This window comes from Peromyscus californicus, unplaced genomic scaffold (assembly GCF_007827085.1).
Source record: "Peromyscus californicus insignis strain IS unplaced genomic scaffold, ASM782708v3 Scaffold_15__1_contigs__length_86483966, whole genome shotgun sequence".
NCBI lineage: Eukaryota > Metazoa > Chordata > Mammalia > Rodentia > Cricetidae > Peromyscus > Peromyscus californicus.
Genome location: NW_026294447.1, coordinates 62,465,202 through 62,487,229, shown reverse-complemented (window position 1 = coordinate 62,487,229; position 22,028 = coordinate 62,465,202). Strand labels below are relative to the sequence as shown.

At 48.4% G+C, this 22,028-nt stretch overlaps 1 protein-coding gene across 6 annotated transcripts in view; it reads right to left on the bottom strand.

The window, feature by feature from the left end:
- The window catches only part of Pacs2 (phosphofurin acidic cluster sorting protein 2), a 69,341-nt gene that overhangs the window by 21,500 nt on the left and 25,813 nt on the right, over positions 1-22,028 (bottom strand). For 4 of the 6 annotated variants that reach the window (XM_052739148.1, XM_052739151.1, XM_052739149.1 and 1 more), the window contains exons 2-8: positions 11,950-12,037; positions 10,626-10,715; positions 8,532-8,657; positions 5,452-5,614; positions 4,833-4,906; positions 4,424-4,504; positions 3,073-3,132 (exon numbers count right to left, since the gene is read on the bottom strand). In XM_052739148.1, the coding sequence (XP_052595108.1) occupies positions 3,073-3,132; positions 4,424-4,504; positions 4,833-4,906; positions 5,452-5,614; positions 8,532-8,657; positions 10,626-10,715; positions 11,950-12,037 (682 nt within the window). The remainder of the gene's footprint in view (positions 1-3,072; positions 3,133-4,423; positions 4,505-4,832; positions 4,907-5,451; positions 5,615-8,531; positions 8,658-10,625; positions 10,716-11,949; positions 12,038-22,028) is intronic. The other 2 variants (XM_052739150.1, XM_052739153.1) reach the window with 1 other exon arrangement.

Genomic DNA, 22,028 nt, shown 5'->3' with positions numbered 1-22,028 from the left:
AATTCTCAAAGTTTGCAGAAATACGGTCATTTTAAATTGGCTGCCACAGGATGTGCTATCCCAGCAGAGGCCTGAGATGGAATCAGGGCCATGTCTAAAAGGACCCTTTCCAGTAAAGAACAGAGAAGCCACGGCAGTGGAGTGCTCTGAGAGGCAGAACTGCAGTCTCTGGCCACAGTGGCAGCCCAGGAAAGCCATAAGGCACACAGCTGCTATCTGAGACACTGCAGGCTACACCCAGTGACACTGTGGATGTACTGCCAGGTCCTAGAGACCCCGCTCCATGTGTCCTGAGAGCAGACTATTGAAACAAAGAAGGGTTTTCTAGCCTTAAGATTCAATGTCTGGGGAATGGAAAGATGGCTCAGCAGTTCAGAGCACTGGCTGCCCTTGTAGAGGAATGGAGTTCAGTTCCCAGCACCCATATGGCAGTTCCCAACCATCTGTAACTCCAGTTCCAGGGGATCTGATGCCCTCTTCTGACCTCCGTAGGTACCAGATATGCATGTAGTGCACATATATACATACAGGCAAAACACTCATACCTATAAAATAAATCAATCCTTTTTTTTTTCTTTCTTAAGATACAGTGTTAGAGGCAAGTGAGAGTAAAGGAAATTTCTACCAAGTCTAAGGACCTAAGTTTGATCCCTGTGTCTCAAATGGTGGAATGAGAAAACAGACTCCAGCAAGTTGTCTTCTGACCTCTACACACACACACACACACACACACACACACACACACACACACACACACACACACACACACACACATCCCAAACAAATAGATAAAATAAATGTACAAAAAATTTTGCCCTGCTGGGTTCTGGACTTACTAGGGAGCATTTACCCTACTCCCCCTTTCTCCTCTTAGAACAGAGTATCTGCCTTGTGCTGGTCTCATAATTTACCTTGAAAGCATATAATTTGATTTTATGCTCACACTTGGACCTGTAGTGATGTAGACAGTACTGGGACACTCTAGTTTTTAAGAATTTGAGTTGGCCAGGCAGTGGTGGTGCAAGCCTTTAATCTTAGCACTAGGGAGGCAGAGGCAGGTGGATCTACAGGGTGAGTTCCAGGACAGGCTCCAAAGCTACACAGAGAAACCCTGTCTCCAAAAACAAAAACAAACAAACAAACAAAAGGAATCTGAGTTGATGCTAGAGTGAATTAAGATTTTAAGGGCTAGAATGAACATATTTTGTGTGAGGGAAGGAAATGAATTTTGGGGTCTAGGGGCAGAATGTTTTAATATGAATATTTGTGTTCCCTAAAATTTTTTTGTGCTGGAACTTGCTCTGTAGACCAGGCTGGCCTTGACTGAGAGAGCTGCCTGCCTCTGCCTCCAGATAGCTGGGATTAAAGCTGTGTACCACCACTACCTAGCTTCCCTAAAATTCTTATGTTGAAACCTAACCCCAAGGTGATTCAGTAAGAGGCAGGCCTTTGGAATAGCGCTGTTCCCATCCACTGTGTGAGGATGTGAAGATGCAGCACTGTCTATGAAGATCTAGTCCTCTCCAGATGAGAATCTGCCAGCACCTTTGGCTTTTCAGTCTCCAACTATTAACAGCATTCTTTGGATGTACTTTAAAGAAAAAAAAATACATATACATGTATACACACACACACACACACACACACACACACACATATACATATATATGCAACTCACCTGCCATTTTCTTTTTTAATTATTATTATTTTATGTGTATGGGTATTTTGCTTGTATATCTGTTTGTGGACCACATGTGTGCCTGGTGTTGGTAGAGGCCAGAAGGAGGCACTGGATTCTCTGGAGTTATAGATGGCTTACAAGTTATCATGTGTGTGCTAGAAATTGAACTTAGATCTTCTGGAAGAGCAGTCAGCCAGTGCTCTTACTGCTGAGCTGTCTCTCCAGCCCTGTCTGTATTTTGGTCTACAGTCCCACACAGGTGAGCACACATTCCAGGATGTGGGTTGTGAGTGGGAGTCAGTGCCTGTGCATAACTCCTAGTAACAAGGGGTGTGGAGACACATGGTGGAGTTCTGGCTAGATGGTCTTCTCACATGAACGGGAACAGTACAAAACAGATATGGAACAAATCACATGGCTTGATAACTTGCATGAATTCTTCACAAACGTGGGAGATTATTCCTATCAAAATAAAAACGTTCTTTCCCTGACCAATGTCCAGGATGTTGGCTAAACTTTCCAGAGTTTAGGCTGAGTCTCAGAAGCCAGAACAAAAGCCGAGTATGACAGGTTTATTTTGAGACGCAGCCCTATTGCTTGGTAAACATGAAACTCCGAGGTTATGATCCAATTTCCTCAACCTAAAAGCCTGCACAGTCCTAGGCCAGGCAGCTTCCTTGCTACGTGCACACTTTCAACTAGGCTGAGTCTGTCTCGCTATGAGATGCAAGCTTCAAGATTTAGGTCCTAGAGGCCATTCCACTGAATCATGCTGGTGATGTTTCAGAGTGGATGCTGGCCCCACAGAAAGCCCCATGGCTGAGAAGAGCCACCCTCAATACCTGCACATGTGAAGAGCAACTGCTAAATGTTGGTGCTAGGGCTGGATTGGGACTCTGCTGCTATGGGGTGTGGCCCTTGCATAAATGGATGCAAAGGGTGGGTGCACACTTTGAGGACAAACATTCAAGTGTCCTCTCTCTACTATGGGGACACTATACTCTTGACTCTGTTTTATGATTTTTCTTTTGATGAACAAACTCAATACCCAAGACTGGGGATTAGAGAAAAGCTAACAAACCAACATTCGTGGCATGTTGGCTACAGAACAGGCTGTGCATGGCAGGAGCTGGGGTATGGGAAACTCTGTACTTTCTACTTACTTTTTCTATGAACCTGAAACTGCTCCCCCAAATAGTCTATTTATAAGAACCAATGATTAGCCCTCTGCTTGTCCTACTACAGGTGCACCATCCAGGCTGGCAGGCAGAGGGCAGTACCCACAGATGGTAAGTGCAGAGCCAGACCTGGCCTGGAGCTTGCTGGAGCACACCCTGCCCAGCATGACACCAGGGCGCTGCAGCAGCTGTGCAGAGCCCTGGCCTACTCACCTCCTCTGACACTTTAAACCTGCGCAGTAGCGCCACCACCTTCTGCTTGAAGTTCTGTTGCTGTAAGACAAGAAGTACAAGAATCTCACATTAGGCATGAGGGGGAGAGGGGCTACATTCCTGGGACATAGCAAGGAACTGCACTCTGGACTCTCAATGAGGGACAGGAGGGGACACAGCTCACATCTATGAAAGTGTAAACTGGGCATAAACACCACGTGAACATTCTTAGTGTTTGAAAGCACAAACTGAGGCCAGACTCAGAAACATGGGGGAAGGGGGGTGCTGATAGTCCACACCCACTGAGGGGCAACCAGGGAAGGGCACAGGGTGGCTCTGCAGTTCTAGAAGCCTCTGCAGCTCTATCCAGGCTCTCCAGCACCTTCCCACAGCTGCACCTCCCAGGAAAGGCCCTGACCTCATCTTCAGAAGGAGACTGCCGCCCTGTGGGAGGCAGTCAGGAGAGCACAGGGTGGATGACACCGTGGAACCTGTGTGCTATGAGTCCAGTGAAGCTGCTCACACTGTTGGCTGCAGTGCCTCTGCTCCAGCCACTGTTCTCCGGGGACTCTCAGCCACCCTCACAGAGCTGACCCTAACAGGGAGGATGCTTCCTGCATGGTCCCTCAGGCTGGCCCAAGAGCTCCAGATGGTGCTGCCTGTATTCAGGGAAGACCCAGTTTGTATCCAGAGTGGCTTTTGTCCTGTGGCCACTGTTTGCCCACAACCTCCTTTTCACATCTGTCAAAGGCTGACAGTGCTGTCCCTGGTCAGTATTGGGAAGGGGCTACCCATGCCAGCCAGTCCTGCAGCCTAGTTCCGGGCCCCAGGGCCCACTGATAGTCACTGTGCAGGCTAAGAATAGGCTGAAGCCTATTCCATGTTTCCTCCTGTGAGAAAGGCCTAACAGTCAAGTCTCTATGCTGGCAAACCAGTCTTGTTCCCCCAAAAAGGAACTGGTCCCACACATGGTGAGTCTGAGTGCTGTGGTGATGGAGAAAACATCAGCCTCAATAGCCTATACACGTAGGTTTGTGGGCTTGAGGCAGCTATCCCAGCCTGATTCCAGACCCCAGGGCTCGATGACCATATAAAGTTGGAGTGGGGTGTGAGAGAATGGCGGCCAGAAGACAGCCCTGTCTGGCTTATTATGTCTATTTTGACTAAAACCAGCCAGGTGCTAGCTAGACAGGATTCTGCCCTGAGGGCAAGTGGGAATTCTAAGAATCTTTTGGGCCATATGTCATGTGAGGCCATCTGTCCTCTTGCCCACAGCCTCCCAGTGAGCCTCCCAGCCATTGCCCACCCTCCTTGCCCTTCCCCAGTGTTAGTAAAACTAGTTTCCACCGACCCTGGTCATGGACGTCGTTCTTACTATCGAGCGCCGCTGCTTCTTGGGTTTTCCCACATCAAAGTCATCCTCATCAAGATCCTGTGTAGACATGCACAGTGCCTGAGGCCACAGCACCAGGACAGCAGGCCCACCCCATGGCAGTGTGACGGAGGCCATCACCCGGCATCAGCGACTAACACTCCCAAGCCTTGCAGGGCTGCCCACTGACATGTCCTAGCCCCAGGGAGGAAGCAACCAGGTGCCACACATCAGCTCCTCTGCCCTTCTCATCCCATGTGGCACTTGAGACCCACAGACCTCATATGGGCTAGCACAGGGAAGTCCCCTTCAGTCCCAAGCCGCTTATCTATAGAGATGGAAATGGAAGATGTCAGGGGCCTCTCCCACCTCAGGCTCAAATTGTTACCTGCCCTTGTACAGCATCATCACTGGCTTCTTGCTCAGAGGAAAAGCTCTCATACTCCTCCTCAGAGTAGTTATCTGCGGAATGAGCACACAGAAGGAAGAGTACCTTTAGATTCCACCTGATGCCATGGCAATGAATTGGCAACAGAACGTCCCCTGGGAGCAAAGGGGAGCTATAAGGTGACAGCCCCAGGTAGACCAGGGGAACTTGAGACACCAGTGCTGTGGCCCTGAGCACCAAGAGTCTAAGGACAGCAGGCCACATGGCTGTGGGGTTGGTGGAGCAAGAGAGCAGGGGAAATACAGTGACCCCAGTTGTGATAGTAGCAGCAGATGATGGTTGCAGAGTACCTGCCCCATACCAGAACCTGGGTGCTCAGAGCATCAAAGGTACTGCATGACAGACCCCCGTGACACCTACATATTGTAGGTACACAGAACTTATGACAGAACTTCAACAGCACATGACTTCCCCAAAAGTTTCTAACTAGAAAGAAATCCAATAGACACATCACATCCCACCCTGCCTTCTCCAACCACCCTGGGACAGCCCTCCTACACATGTGGGCAGGAAGTGGCATGAGCAGAGGAAGGCAGAGGAAGAAGGCACAGTGACTCACCTGTGGATTTGGCCTTGGGGCCAGCCTGCATTGCACTATCCTCATGGTCGATGGGCTGGCTGGACAGGGAGACGATCCAGATCTCAGCCACCTTGACAGAGGCCTCTTTGATGCTGCTGCAGAGGCTCAGCACCTGGCCACCCTCGGAGGGGTGCTGCATTACCTGGGGGGCATGGTTCTAGGCATCAGGAGGGCTACCATCCCAGAGAGCTCCAATATTCAGAAGCAACAGACACCTAGTAGAAGGCTGAGCAGGAAACCAGAGGAAGTCCAGGGACCAAGTAGATTGGCTGAGTGGGTCGGTCAGTGCCAGGCTTGGTATTTCTCTGATTACAAGCAGACAGAGGAGTGTATCTACAGATCACCCAATTCTGGCACCCATGCCCCCCCTTGGAAGTCACTTAAATAGTTCCTGACCCCCACTCACATCTATCTACTGTTCCAGCCTGGGAACCTCAGCAGCAGCCACAGTGTGTGACTGGGGATCACCCAATCTTGGGAAACCAGATGTCTAAAGACTCGTGTACAGAAGTCAAGGAAGAATAGCTACCAACATAGGTCATGTCTGTAATGGCACAAGAAGCCCAGGCCTGGCTCACTGGAGGGCCAAGACCCTGGCTAACTGTTGTAACAAACTCAAGACAGCAGGAACCAGTACTGACCTAGATATTGTCCTGGCCCTGACACTGCCTCAAAAGCAGAGACAAGTGGCAGCCCTGTCCCTGACAGGGCCTCTGCACATGCACAGCTGCTCTGGGGTCATTTGATCAGACCCAAATGTTAAAATTTTATAGATTAAAAAAAATTGGTACCTGGAGCCAGCAAAGATGTCTCAGCGGGAAAAGGCATTGCTGCCACGCAATGACCTGAGTTCAATCTCTAGCAGCCACATGGTGGAAGGAGAAAATCTAATGCCACAAAATTGTCCTCTGACCTCCATACTCATCACACACACACACACACACACACACACACACACACACACACACACACACATAAATAAACATAGTAAATTTTTTTTTTTTTTTTTTCGTTTTTCGAGACAGGGTTTCTCTGTGTAGCTTTGCGCCTTTCCTGGGACTCGCTTGGTAGCCCAGGCTGGCCTCGAACTCACAGAGATCCACCTGGCTCTGCCTCCCGAGTGCTGGGATTAAAGGCGTGCGCCACCACCGCCCGGCAAATTTTTTAAATTGGGAACTGATTTAGGGTGACAACTCTAATCAGTGAAGAAAATAATTTTAAGGACATTCACATTTATTTTTACCAACATTTCAGAAACCAGGAAGACAGGCCCACAGCTCCATACCAAATACTGGGACCTTCATGTGCCAAGTGCACATAGCGGACACATGGAGGAAAATCTCTCTCACCTGACTCTACAGATGCACTGAGTGCTTGTCCTCTCCCTAAGGGCAACCTCAGATTTAAGTGAGAATAGCAATCTGTTCAGACATTAACATCTATTTAGGAAGCTGACCCCTTGCAGCACCAGGATTTGAACAATGAGGTTGAGGGACACCCAGGCTTGTATGAAACAGGAGATTGGGGGAGGTGTGTGTGTGTGTGTGTGTGTGTGTGTGTGAGATGCATAAGCCAGGATAAGGTGGAGTCTCTTTACCTAGAAAACCTGCTCTCTGGCCTCCTATACTGCGAGGGTAGGCAGCATGCCTGCTCTGACCACAAGTAGCCTACTGTTCTCTGGGATGTCCTGAGAAAGGTTGGTCCTGCCAGGAGAGTCAGAAGCATATTCTGTACCAGTTGCTTCACCTACAAAGAACCTTTTTGGCCAGGTAGGCCCCAGGCAGATGGGCACAGACAAGGCCCAGCCAAGGTGCTTTTGCCTATCTCAACCCTGCTCTGCTGCCAGCCCTTTGCTTCATGTTCCCTTTCACTTCCCTGGCCCCAAACTCCTGGCCCCTGGCTAAAGCTGGGCTTCTGGGAACATCCTGGGTTGGTGCTGGCAGGCTAGGCACAGTCCTGGGTAGTAGCAGGTCCCTCTTCAGCACCTCTGTAGCTCAGTCCTCAGGAACTCTCTGGCCCACCAGGAGCTGGTGACAGTGAGTTACCACAACAAGGGGCTGAAGCCAAGTCAACCTGGGGAGCCAACTCCTCTTAACTCCCTCCTTCATTTTCAAAGTTAAGGTAGCTGGAGAGAGTAAAAACAGAGGAGGGTAGTAGGAGAGGGTGAGAAGTGGGCTTTGGGGAACTGCAGTGAGTGAGGGGAGCCTTAGGAGTGACAGGACACAGGAGGCATGAAGTTTTTAAAACATAGGTGCTGCAGCAGGTGCACCTTTGGGACGGTCACTCCAGCTTAGGAAATTGAAGGGAAGCCTCAGCCTAGGAGGACAAGCGAAGTTCCAAGAGACAGGATGCAGCAGGATTGGGTGCTTAGGCCAGAACAGAGGAAGAAGAGGATGGGGCACCTGAATGCACAAGCAGCTGAGTAGGTGCTGAGCAGCCCAGAAGCCTTGGGTAGTTCAGGTTGGAGGCAGTGCCACAATCTGGCTTGCAGCCAACTTTCCAGCCTCAGGTGGCCACCAACACAGCTGCACTTGCTCTAGACACTAAATGGAACTCCAAAAGAGGAAAGCTCTATGGCGTAGAGACAAAGTGGACAATGCTGAGCAGCCTCTTCTCCCAGGCTATTCATGTAGCTAATAGGGGTCCAGCTGCTCAGCTTGGAGGCTTCATCTGCCTAGGAGCCCACCTTGTCTCCTCAGTCTCCCCAGAACACAGGGCTTCCAGGAGACATGGGAATCTCTAGCTGATGTCCTTTCTGAGCTGCTAGGGCGGGGTGAAGACTAAGGGGGCACCAGAGGAGCTGTGTAAGGAAGGAGTCCAGGACAGACAGCTCCAAGCACTCTTCTGGGAAGTGGAGTACACCTAGCTACAGGTGCAGGAGCAGCCATGCTGCGCAGCATAGGACTGGGGACCTGGGAAGTAGCTACAGAGTGGCATCCTGCCATTACAGTGGAACCCAACCTTGTGGATTCTCTGATGACCTGCAGAATGGTCTATCAGACACATAAAGAAATCTGTTCCGAGTGTTCTGAGCCCTGGACGCCAGCCCAGACACCCACCTCAGCCATGTTGATAGAGCCTGCAGCCAGCGTTTTGTAGCCCAGGATTGTTCTGTTCTTGTACCGCTTTCTGCGCTGCAGCATGATCTGGAGCTTGTTGCCTTCTCTCTTCAGGAAGTGGGGGTACTGCAGACACAAGAAAGCTTGCCTGAGGCCTGGCGCAGCACAGACATTAGACCACGCCGTCAGCAGGCCCCAAAGAGCACCTGCAGACACTGCTAAGGCCTCCTCCAGCCCTTCGTCAGCCCGCCCTCAGGAATCTGCAACGTCAGTGAGGCCACCTTCTGCTTAGTGTCAGGGATTCCACTTCCACACTAGTGGAACTTATCTGTTTTTGAGATGGGTTCACATGTTTAGGGACATCTGAAGAGACTGGCAGCTTCTCAGTACATCATTTCCAACATGGCCCTAAGTCTTTGGTGGTCTCCCATGTGTGGGAGTATCTGGGTGCCTTCTGTGGGTGACCATGTGCTTTCTGTGAGTTCCTGTGCACTCCCTGGCTACACTGCCAGGCAACAGTCCCATCTGCTGTAGGTTGCCCATGCCTAGAACCTGCACTTGTGACAGGGGCTTCACTCAGTGAAAGCAGTTCCCACAGGATTCTCAGAGCTCACAACTGGAGCCTGGTGTAAGTTCTGGAAGTAGGGTTAAACTTTAGTCTCCAAGCAGGCTGGTCATCCACACACATTTCTCAGAAGCCATGGGAGCCATGTACCTGATACGGGTGTATTTGGTAAATTACACTTCAATAAACTAGATTCGCTGCAGTAGTGCACAAAACTCAGAAGCAGATGATCTGACTGACAGTCTACATTCTCCACAAGGCACTCAGAAAACTCTGAATTTAATACACTGAGTTTCCATATAGTCCTGCCAATCTTTGCTAAACAAAAAAATAAAATAACCCTGACTTGATAATATATTTGATCCTTGTGATGCTTAATACTGACTGTCACCTTGAAGGATCTAGAATCGCCTGGGAGACAGGCCCTGGTGTGCTCCAGTCAGGAGTATCTAGACTGGGCTATCCTTTGAACATACCTGTGAGGGATTACTTAGATTAGGGTAACTGAGGTGGAAAGACCTACCCTAAATGTAAGGAGTTCCTTGGGTTCTAGGCTGGAGGAAGAGAGCTGAGCATCCGCAATCACTGCTCTCTGCTTCCTGACTGCAGATGCATTGTGACCAGCTACCTCAAGCTCCTGCTGCCTGGGCTTTCCCACCATGAGGAACTGCAGCTCAAACCACGAACCGACGGAAACCTCCTTAAGTTTGCCTCTGACAGGCATTTTGTCACAGCATGAAACAGTTTACACAAACCTCACTATTCCATTTTCTTTACTATGAGAGAGGGGGAAGGGTAAATCAATAAAAACTTCTAATCGTTTAAGAATAAACCTTGGGAGCTGGAGAGATGGCTCAGAGGTTAAGAGCACTGGCTGTTCTTCCAGAGGTCCTGAGTTCAATTCCCAGCACCCACATGGTGGCTCACAACCATCTGTAATGAGCCCTCTTCTGGCCTACAGACATACATGTGGACAGAACACTGTATACATAATAAATACATTTAAAAAAAAAAAAAGAATAAACCTTGGTTGGGCGGTGGTGGCGCACGCCTTTAATCCCAGCACTTTGGAGGCAGAGGCAGGTGGATCTCTGTGAGTTGGAGGCCAGCCTGGTCTACAGAGGGAGTTCTAGGACAGTCAGAGCTACACAGTGAAACCCTGTCTCAGGAAAAAAAAAAAAAGAAGAAGAAAGAAAGAAAAAGAAAGGAAGGAAGGAAGGAAGGGAGAGAGAGAGAGAGAGAGAGAGAGAGAGAGAGAGAGAGAGAGAGAGAGACCGACCAACATCCAGGACATGACAAGGAACTGATCTTGTCTCCATCACTCAGGGAACTGATGAGGAAACATGTCCCTCACCTCCAAGGAATTAACCAGGGCACGTCTATCACTCAGGGCACTGTGCAGGAAGTGAGTCCATCACCTCCAGGGCACTGAACAGAGTGTGCCCATCATCCTGGGCACCAAGGAGGAAGAGTTCATCATCCAAAGCACTGATAGGGGAGGGTCCTCATTACCCAGGTGTCAGACTCACCTGGAGAGAGAAGGTCAGAGCCAGGTCAGTTTCCACCTGTCCACTGGGAGGCAGCACAATCTCGTGTGATCTCAGGACACGCTTGGAACCCTGGAAGGAAACACCCCTTCTGATCTAGGGCATGTTAAAGCGAACCAGCCTAAGAGCATCCTTATACCAGCACTCTGAACTATGATGACAAAGGCCTCAATGGGTGGGGATGAGGTCTGTGTATGTGTGTGAGCAGGAATGTTTGCCAGGACCCCTAAAACCTGATTCCAGTGCTAGGTTTTGCCCAGGAAATGGAAGGGGGAAAACCAAGAACAGCTCCTGCCAAAGGAGCAGTCACCAAAGCTCAGCACAGGCCACTGATGGCCTCTGCAAGGACAATGCACAGCTATGGGTGTGTGGAGCCAATAAGATATGCCACTTAAAACATACTGCCACAGGGACAGGAAGAGCAGATGTTTAAGACAGATTCAAACTGCACAGATGACATACTGGCACAATCTGGCACAAAGCCAAGCAGGTGGAGACTAGCCTGCATGTTTAGATGCCAAGAACCCACAGCACCTCTAGGGAGGAGTGTCTCCCACATCTTTACCATAAACAGAAGCCAGGCCTCTCTGAATTCCAAGCACACATCTCAGGGCAAAATGGGAGGGTCCTGCATGGATGGGAGGGTTCTGTGTGACAGAGGAGACCCTGAATGACAGGTGAAAGTCTTACCCAGGGCCAAGGCTCAGCACAACTGTTAAAACAGGTTTAGAATGTGTCCAATGCCACAGGTAGTATGAGTGGGGTCAAACATGGGCTACTTTAGCAGGACCCAGGTACTCCCTGGCGAAGGGTCACAGGTCAGTAACACACAGTATGAGGTTGCTTGACACCTGCCCTGCATACACCACACACCTGTGAAGGGTCATCAGTAGAGGGCCACTAGGAGTTCCATGTGAGCAGCCAGGAGTCAAAATCCACCTCCTGTCCACTGAGAGTGGACTGGAGCCTGGCAGTCCTCAGCACAGCAAAGGCAGCCAAAGGGCTAGTGGACACATCTGGACAGCTAGGGCTGCTCTCCCCAAGAAGGGTGGCATCCAAGCCCACCCAGTCACAGGCTCCTCAAGGAACCCATGAAGGGTGGGCAGAACACTGGGGCAGGTTCTGGTCCAGAAAGCCCATGTCCTGTTTCCTCTTCCTGTCCCTGCTCAAGCCTGTCACCCTGGGAGAGGCATGAAAGAAAGCTCTGGGTGGGTGGCTCAGTGCAGGGTGGGGGTCTTTGAGAATAGTCCAGGAACCATGTGAGAGTGAGGCTGGCCACACTTGTGGGTGTGCAGTAAGGGCTTACCTGCATCTTGACAGCAATCACCACGGACAGGAGCTCCTTCTCCAGCTCCCGGAGCACTGCCAGTTTCTTCAGGGTCAGGCTACATAACCTGCAAGACACAGGGCTCAGCCTTGTGGCATGCTTCATAGTATGCTGTGCAGCTGCCCAGAAAACTGCAGGTCTGGCCCTGTTTCGGCTACCTTTGAGCATTCCTGTTAGGGGCACCAACAGGTAGGGCTGGATGGGAGGGCTAGAGAAAAGACATCTGAATGCCAAGCATGTGAGACTGAAGAACAGGGAGGTTTCCAAAGGCCAGGGTGCTGGCACCAACAGAACACAGCGCTTAGCTGTGGGAAGACAGCCTCTCATTCCAGGCCTGGCTTCACCTCCATGAAGCAGGCATGAATTCGCCTCAACATTCTGCTCTATGGTCTTTGAGCTACATGGAGACAAGTGTTGCCTACTCAGCGACAGTCTGTTGACATGCCCAGGATCCACAACAGCTGTACGAACATTTGCCAAACAGTGAGCACATGGCCTCTGGGTCGGCTTCTGCAGAACTCTGCATGTCTGACTTCTTCCCAAGTAAGTGCACACCTTCCTGCAGTCATCTGTGCCACCCACACCTGTGCACACACTTCACCACACTACATACACATACATGAGCCCCTGAACAACCTCTTGAAGACAAATAAGCGCACCAAAGGTGTGGAATGCACACCTGCCTTGGCAAGCTTTCTAGAAACCTCCACGGCAATCTATAAATATTGATCGCTTTCTACCTAGATCCTGCTCTATGGTACTTGCTCAGTGGGGCAGCACAGTAAACATGCAGCTGTCTAAATTAAAATGGCACATGCCTTTAATTCTGGCACTTTGGGAGGCAGAGGTAGATGGATCTCTTTGAGCCTAGCCTGATCCACACAGTGAGTTCCAGAGCAACCAGGTATGCATAGAGAGACCCTGTCTCAAACAAACTAATTAACAGCACTGGCTACCCAGCACTGCTTCACATTCAAGACAAATAAGTCCCTAGAAGTCTAGGTTGGGTCTCAAATGGTAGGCCTGGAATTTTGCTTCCACACTGAGCTACCACAGGTCCTCAACATGACAATGAAGTAGCAAGAAGACAAGAGGCACAGCCCTGGAGCTTGGCCTTCTCTCACATGAAAGCAAAATGCCTCTGTCCTGGTGCCTGAGAACTATGTGTGGGGAAAGTGGTCCCTCAACTGCCCTTCCTACACTGGCCACAGGAGATGTCAAGAAGCTATCTGTGCTACAGAAAGTGTTTATCACTTTCATGGAAAAAACAGTGATTCCACTTACGAAGGAGCCCTCTCCATCTTGGGTTTATGACAAGACCCTCTTCTACTCCATGTTTAAGATAGGGACTCCATGATGCTCTGTGTTTAGATGGGACCCCACTGGTCCTCACTGACAGGGTGACAGAGAGGAGGCTGTCTTCACTGCACTATGTTCAGAGCAGAGAAGGGACAGGCAAGGGACTCCCTCACAGCATGTGCCGACTCAACAACAGCTGCAGGTTGGAGCAAACACAAGGATCCCAGGCAGGCTGATGCCAGAGAGCCACGAGAGCTGGGCAGGACAGAGGAGCTCAGCCATGGCTGGGGGGAGTGCATTTCAACACCTACGCTCACCAGACAGAGCTATACACAGAGCAGCTCCTAATGGGCCACCAAGGTCACCAGCTGGGCTGGGCATGCAACTCTGGGAACCTGTAGGACTTCACTCCACTATTTGGGAAACCATACAACTGAAAACTTACAAGCTATCTCTTTCTGGAATTTTCTATGTAATATTTTTATACCACAGTAGAACTTGGAAAACTAAACTATGGGAAATGAAACTGCAGTTGAGAGGGTAGCTACTGTGAAAGCAAGGCAGCTGGAAAGCACAGTTACCTGGGAAATGGACCTGTAGAAACAGTCTCTCCAAGGACACTAGAAAGTGTTAGGAGTGGAATAAAAATGAAGACAACGTCAGGATTTGTGTGTTAGTGCTTCTACTGGAGAGAGATTTCCACTGTACAAGCTAAGCTGCATGAAAAAATAAGAATGAGAAGAGGGAGGGATGGAGAGAGGGAGGGATGGAGAGGGAGAGGGAGGGAGGAAGAGAGGAAGAGAAAGAGAGAGAGAGAGAGGAAGAGAGAGAGAGAGAGCGCAAACTGAACACCGAGGAAGCACTAGGAAGGAAACAATAAAGATAATATCAGAAACAACTTGAAAATAGAGAAAATAAAAACCAGATGTTAGTCCTTCGGGAAGATTGAAAAAATTCATAAAACCTCCTGCTAAACAAAGATAAAAGAAGACAGAAAATGCTCTTCATCAGGAATAAAAGAGCACTAGAGATCTCAGACACCCACTCCACAAGCAGACAAAATAAAACAACTCTTACTGCCCCCAACCTCCAAAGCTGGTAACAGAACAGAACTGGCTATTAGCAAAGTCAATGAAGCACAAACACTCTAAAGAAGAAAACTCGGCAGATCCAGAGGCACGGACCAGCGCTTGCCGAGCATGCATGAGGCCCAGGATTCCATCCCTAGCACAAGAGATACAAGTAGAAGACAGAGGGAAGCAAACAAATCTACAAACCATCTTCCAGAAAACACAAGAGGAAGAAATGCCTCAACTCAGGAGGTCAGCATTGCCTTTCTACCATCAAGACAAAAACAGCACAAAAATCAAACACACTAAAGCTGGGCATGGTCGCTGGCACTCACCCACAGTCCTGGCACTCAGGAGGCAGAGATAAGATGATCTGGGCTAGCCTGGGCTACACAGCCAGACCTTGTTGAAAGAAGATAGGTGAGGAGCAGGAGAGAGGAAGGGACTAGGGAAAGCATACTACACTAATGTCTGTCATGAACATAGATACAAAGTTCTTCCACAGGTTATTTGCAAGCTAAATCTAGCAAGACATAAAAATATTAATTACTATACACAGCCAAGTGAGGATTTGTTCTAGGAATAAAATGCTAGTTCAGCATTTGAAAATAATTTTAATTTACTATTTCAGCATGCTAAACAGGGATGGGGGAAACAACAAAACAAAAAAACCACATGTACCCTCAATCAAAATGTTGTGGTTGGTTCAATCACCTCAAGGAGCTGTGTGGCTTGGTACCTGTGGCACTATTAGGTGGTAGAATGTTAAAGGAGGAGGACCCAGTGGAAGACACACCCTTAAAAGGAACCATGGGATACAGACTCTTCCTGGGTTTGTTTTGATTTTGTTGGTGGCTATCCTGTGAGCAGCTTTCATTACACCCATGTTGCCATCATGATTTGCCACTTCACCACAGACTAAAAGCAATCTCTGTAACTCGGAGCCCTCTAAGCTGGTTCCTTGGATGTTTGCTATCATTCCAGAAGTCAACTGACACAGAAAGCTGGCACCAAGTGGGGTTGCTGTGGCAACAACTGAGGATGTGGGGAGCCTCTTAGACTGTGCAGGAGGAATGTGGTAGTCTGCAGGAGCAGGCTGGAAAAATTCCAGCTTACCGGGCAATTCTAACAGTCACACTAAAAACTCCCAGGAGCCAGGAAGAGAAGGAACCTCTTGATCTGCTTCTATCACAGCAGCAGAGGCCTGTTTCCCTTAAGACAGGATGGAGGCTGGCCTGACGGTAGTAGAATATTATTTTAAGGTGTGTTACTTTTGTTTATGCTGCATTTGTTTAACTCTGTGAAGCTGTGTTACTGTGTCTGTGTAAAACACCTGATGGTCTAATAAAGAACCGGCCAATAGCAAGGCAGGAAAAAGGATAGGCGGGGTTGGCAGGCAGAGAGTAGATATAGAAGAAAAAAATCTGGGAAGAGGGATTGAAGATCTAGGAGTCAGAGAAGGAGGAGGACATCAGGGGCCAGCCACCCAACTACACAGCAAGCCACAGAGTAAGAGTAAGATTTACAGAAGTAAGAAAATGGGAAAAGCCCAGAGGCAAAAGATAGATGCAAGCATGAGCATTTGAGTTCCATCCTCAGACTCCATGTAAAATGTCACATGCCTGTAATCACAGCACTGTGGAGGCATAGAAGAATTTTAGGGGTTCCATAGCCAGGCAGTCTATAACAACTGGTGTAGGTAGAGTTTTCCTGCCTGGCCCACAGTCAGGACAAATCTCTCTCACCTGCCAGTTCCACAGCCTCTCAGACCCAACCAAGTAAACACAGAGACTTGTATTGGTTACAAACTGTATGGCCGTGGCAGGCTTCTTGCTAACTGTTCTTACAACTTAAATTAATTCATTTCCATTAACCTATACCTTGCCACATGGCTCGTGGCTTACCGGCATCCTCACATGCTGTTTCTCATCGTGGCGGCTGGCAGTGTCTCTCTGACTCAGCCTTCCACTTCCCAGCTTTATTCTCCTCCTTGTCCCGCCTACACTTCCTGCCTAGCCAATGGCCAATCAGTGTTTTAATTATTGACTAATCAGCAACAAACTGGTATATTCCAGGATCAATGAGAAACTGGTCTTTAAAAAAATCTCTCTCTCTCTCTCTCTCTCTCTCTCTCTCTCTCTCTCTCTCTCTCTCTCTCTCTCTCTCTGTATGTGTGTGTGGGACTGGAGAGATGGCTCAGTGGTTAAGGGTACTAGCTTCTCTGACACCCTCTTTGAGCATTTGTGGGCACAAGGCACACATGTGGTACACAGATACACATACAGGCAAAACATCCACAACACATAAAATAAAAATTAAAAACAAAAAATAAAGAAGTGAGCAAAGTGTTTGAATAGGATCTTCAACTGTGATGCAGCACAGGAAGATGCTCAACATCATTAGTCACTGGTGATGTAACTACAAGTCACAATCACAAGCAAAAACTACAGCAAAGCTACTCACAAAAAGTGGCAAACACCAACACTAGCCACTGGCTGGAGGAAGAGCAACTGGAACTCTGGAAATCAGTCTGTAAGTTTCCATGAAGCCACACACAGCTCTCAGAATTTAGTCAGGGAAAATGGGTCTGTTCACACAAAGATCCATACATGAACACTCACAACAGCTCTCTTCAACACCCGGATGTCCTTCCCATAAACATGAAGAAAGTGCAGTCAAGGGGGCTGGAGAGATGGCTCATCAGTAAGAGCACTTGTTGCTCTCCAGAGGACCTAAATTCAATTCTCAGCACCTACATGGTGGCTTACAATCATCTATAACTCCAGTTCCAGGGACTCTGACACCCTCTTCTGGCTTCCCTGGGCACCAAGCATACACGTGGTTGATGGTGCATGGGCACACATGCAAGCAAAACACTGTAACATAAAGTGAAAATAAAAACAATTTTAAAACATGTTTTAAAAAAGGGATTGCAAGTCAGTTATGGCTAACTCTCTGGCAGGGCACCTCTGGGTCATCATGCTGGACAACAGAGCCTAGTGTCGGGAAGGTAGCACCGTGTCCAAGCATTCTGAAGAGTATACGTCTGAAAAGAGAGTGATGGCATAGGTGGACCTATGTATATTCTAAAAAGGCATCAGGATTCAGCTAGACAGGAGGAACAAGCTGCTAACACATGGCACTTAGGAGTAAGGACATTCCTGAAAGACGACGTGTCAGTGAGGAGGAGATGTGCACTTCAAAGGCAATGCCATCCTAAAATGCAGTTCCCTGACAGGTGGCACACGTCCACATCTGAAATTGCCAAGTATCAAGTGTCACCATCTCCTCTTTTACTGCATCCACTTAACGCATGTAAGTAAAGACCCAGCTCAGGGGCTGGAAGTTGCTGGAGAAGGATCAGGGATCCCAGAGCCCATGTAATGCCAGTAGGAGTGACAGGCACCCAGTGTCCTGGAGGCAGAGACAGGGAATCCCTGGAGCAAATGGCCTAGCTGGAGTGGCCAAATTGGTCAGCTCTGGGTTCAAATGAGACACTCTGCCTGAATATGTAAGATGAAGAGTGATCATGGAAGACACCAACATAACCTCTGACTTCTACATGCATTTGCACAAAGGTACATGCAAAACCCACATGTGTGCAAGGAAAAAGAAGGAAGCAGCAACTGCTCAGAACAGAATTCAAGGTCAGACTGGACCACAGTGTGAGATCCTGTCTCAAAAGAACCAGCTTGGTGCCCAATCCTGCAGAGACTTCTTTGGTTTCAGGAATAGTGTGAGCAGCAGGAGTCAGAACAGCATGCACCAGCATGAGTTAGCAGGTGTTCTCAGCAAAAGAATAGAGGGTTTTCTTGGAGACAAAGCTCACACTAGCCCTGTGCTCACTACACTGCTTTTCCCATTGGCCTAAGGAGGTGCTGCATGTTCCCAAACTGTGCTCTACCCTTACTCTGAGGGCTGCCTCCCAAGCTAGCTGGATGACAGCTTCCCTTTTGTGGGAAGCTAGTTAAGGGTATGAGCAGGTCAGCTCTGGGGAGACCTAAGCAGAGGTGACCTGTGTCACTTTTTGGTAGCAGGCCCCTTGCTTATTCCCTTCCCTCTGCAAGGACGAACCCCAACACCAAGAATGAAGCACCACATGGCCAGCCCTGCACCAGAGAAACCTGCCACATCACATATCAAAGAAGGAAACACAGTTAACTCAGCACTTCATTTTTGACTTCCAGTTACAGAAACATTGTGGCCTGGGTAGGCATGCTACCTATAACATGAGACAATAGTCCACTGTTGGTTGGGCTGGATCTTGGTCTTATCTGACCATCTCAGGAAGGCATGTGATGGCTAGGGAGGCTGTGGGAATGCTAGTTAAGTAAGGGATATTTTCCTTAGCCATCAGGGAAATGCAAATCAAAGCAACTCTGAGATACCATCTCACACCGGTCAGAATGGCTAAGATCAAAAACACTGATGACAGCTTATGTTGGAGAGGATGTGGAGTAAGGGGAACACTCCTCCACTGTTGGTGGGAATGCAAACTTGTACAGCCACTTTGGAAATCAGTATGGCGGTTTCTCAGAAAATTGGGAATCAATCTACCTCAAGACCCAGCAATACCACTCTTGGGCATATACCCAAAGGATGCACAATCATACCGAAAGGACACTTGCTCAACTATGTTCATAGCAGCATTATTCATAATAGCCAGAACCTGGTAATAACCTAGATGCCCCTCAACTGAAAAATGGATAAAGAAAATGTGGTACATTCGTGGTACAAATACACAATGGAGTATTACTAGTGGTAAAAAACAATGACATCATGAAATTTGTAGGTAAATGGATGGAACGAGAAAAAAAACATCTCGAGTGAGGTAAACCAGACACGGAAAGACAAACACAGTATGAACTCTGTAGCTGGAGTTATCTCCAGTCCCCCTACTCCCCCAGCCAGCAGCCACTCCCAGGCAGGACTGAAGATAACTCCAGCTACAAATGGCACCCAATGCAGGGCGTCATTTATAGTTGAAGTTTTCCTGTGTCCACCCAGCTCCTGCGTCCTTGCATTTCCGAAGCTGCTCAAACCCAAATAAACACACACAGGCTAATGTTATTTAAAACTGATTGGCCAGTAGCCAGGCAGGAAGTATAGTGTAGGCGGGATAAGGAGAGAGGAGAATTCTGGGAAGTGGAAGGCTGAGTCAGGAGACGCTGCCAGCCACCGCCATAAGGAGCAGGATGTAAAGTACTGGTAAGCCACAAGCCACATGGCAAGGTATAGATTTATAGAAATGGGTTAATTTAAGATATAAGAACTAGACAGCAAGAAGCTGGAGGAGCCACATGGCCATACAGTTTATAAGTAATATAAGTCTCTGTGTGTTTACTTGGATCCAAGCAGCCGGTTGCATGCCTGCAGGAGCTAAACAGAACCAGGAAACCTTTAGCTACAGTACTCACTCATAAGTGGATATTAGGCATAAAGCAAAGGATAACCAGGCTACAATCTACAGCTCCAGAGAAGCTAGGTAACAAGGAGGACCCTAAAAGGGACACACATAAATCACTCTAGGAAGGGGAAATAGATAAGATCTCCTGGGTAAACTTGGAGCTGGGAGGTGTGGGAGGTGGGGATGGGGGTGTGATAACATGAGGGAATGGGATGGTCGAGTTGAGGGAGGGAGAGAGAAGGAGAGCAAGGAAAGAAATATCTTGATAGAGGGAGCCATTATGGGGTTAGGGAGAAACTTGGTACTAGGGAACCCCAGGAACCTACAAAGATGACCCCAGCTAATACTCCAAGCAACAGTGGAGAAGGTGCCTAAACTGGCCTTCCCCTCTAATCAGATTGGTGACTACCCTAATTGTCATCATAGAACCTTCATCCAGTAACTGATGGAAGCAGATGCAGAGATCCACAGCCAAGCACCAGAGCGAGCTCTGGGAGTCCAGTTGAAGAGAGGGAGGAGGGATTATATGAACAAGTGGGGAAGGGTCAAGATCATGATGGGGAAACCCACAGAGACAGCTGACCCAAGCTAGCAGGAGCTCACTGACTCTGGACTGACAGCTGGGGAACCTGCATAGGACCGAACTAGGCCCTCTGAATGTGGGTGACAGTTGTGTGGTTTGATCTGTTTGTGGGGGCCCTGGCAGTGGGACCAGGATTTATCCCTAGTGCATGAACTGGCTTTTTGGAGCCCATTCCCTATGGAGGGATACCTTGCTTAGCCTTAATGCAGGAGGGAGGGGCTTGGTCCTGCCCCAACTTGGTATGACAGCCTGTGTTGACACCCCATGGGAGGCCTTACCCTCTCTGAGGAGTGGATGGGGGATGGGGTGGGGGGAAGGTAAGGGGCAGCGGGAGGAGGGGGAACTGTGGTTGGTATATAAAATGAAAAAAAAAAAAAACTTTTAAATAAAAAATTTAAAAAAATAAAAGGTCTTCCCTTGCCAAGTAATTGGGGAAAAAAAAAAAAAAGTAAAGGATGTTTGTTTTCTCCCCTAACTCCCAAGGTGACAGACCTAGGAGTCAAGGAGGCGGAGTCTCATGAGGGGAGGGGGAGGAGGAGGGGGAGGGGGAGGGGGAGGGGATTATAAGGAATCTGCATGCAGCACTGCTCTTTCTGTCAGGTGAGGACACAGAAAGATGGCTAATGACCCTGGAAGTGACCCCACCAGGCACTGAATCTGCCGGTGCCCCCATCCTGGTTGTGTAAGTCCAGGAGGGTCAGGACTGGTTTTAAGTCTCCACCTATAGTAATATCTAAAAACACGAAAGTCCCTCAGCCGACACAGACCACCTTGTCCTCAGAATGGCATGTCTATTTCATATACATTTTAGAACTAGCTTGACAGAATTAAAAAAAAAAAAGTGTGGAGTTTTATGAGATCAAATTTCATTTAGGGACAAGTGATACACAATACCCCCAATACCCCTTTGCTTCTCTGCTTCATTCCTGAGATCTCTCCCATCAGCTTTTCTTCCTCTGTGTGCATCCCAACCTAGGGCATGCTAGGTAACTGGTCTACCACTGAACTATGCCCTCAGCCCGTTTTACTTTATATTGAGGCAAAACCTCACTAAGTTGCCTGGGCAGGCCTTGAACTTTCAATCCTCCTGCCTCAGCCCCATGAGTACCTGGGTTTACAGACATGCTTCATCTTCCTTAGTTGCCTGCAGGTGGATCTGAGTTTGAGGCCAAACAGGGATACACAGAGAAACCTTGTCTCGAAAAATTAAATAAATAAATAAATAAATAAATAAACCAACGAGGATGCCTGATTTTGTATTTCACTGCACTGTCTCATATTTCCAGAGTAGTTTTGATAAGAATTGGAGAGATAGCTTGGTGGTTAAGAGCATGTGCTGCACGATCATAAGGATCAGAGTTCAGATCTAGGCATGTGTATAAACAAGATGGGCATACACATGGATAAAAACAGCATGTTGTAAACATGTTATATACATGTATAAACAAGCTAGGCATACATATGGATATAAACAGCATACGTATAAACATGTTACATATTTGTCTGTAACTCTAGCCTTGAAGAGCTGATGCTTTCTTCAGGCCTCCACAAAACACAGGCATGTGCACCCACACAAACATGTGCATACACTGAAATACATATAAATAAACAGAAAAGCAAATAGCACTCTCTCTTCTGGCTTCAAATATTCTACTACTGATGTCTGCAGTGAACTGTGTGTTGATGCCATACTGACTGA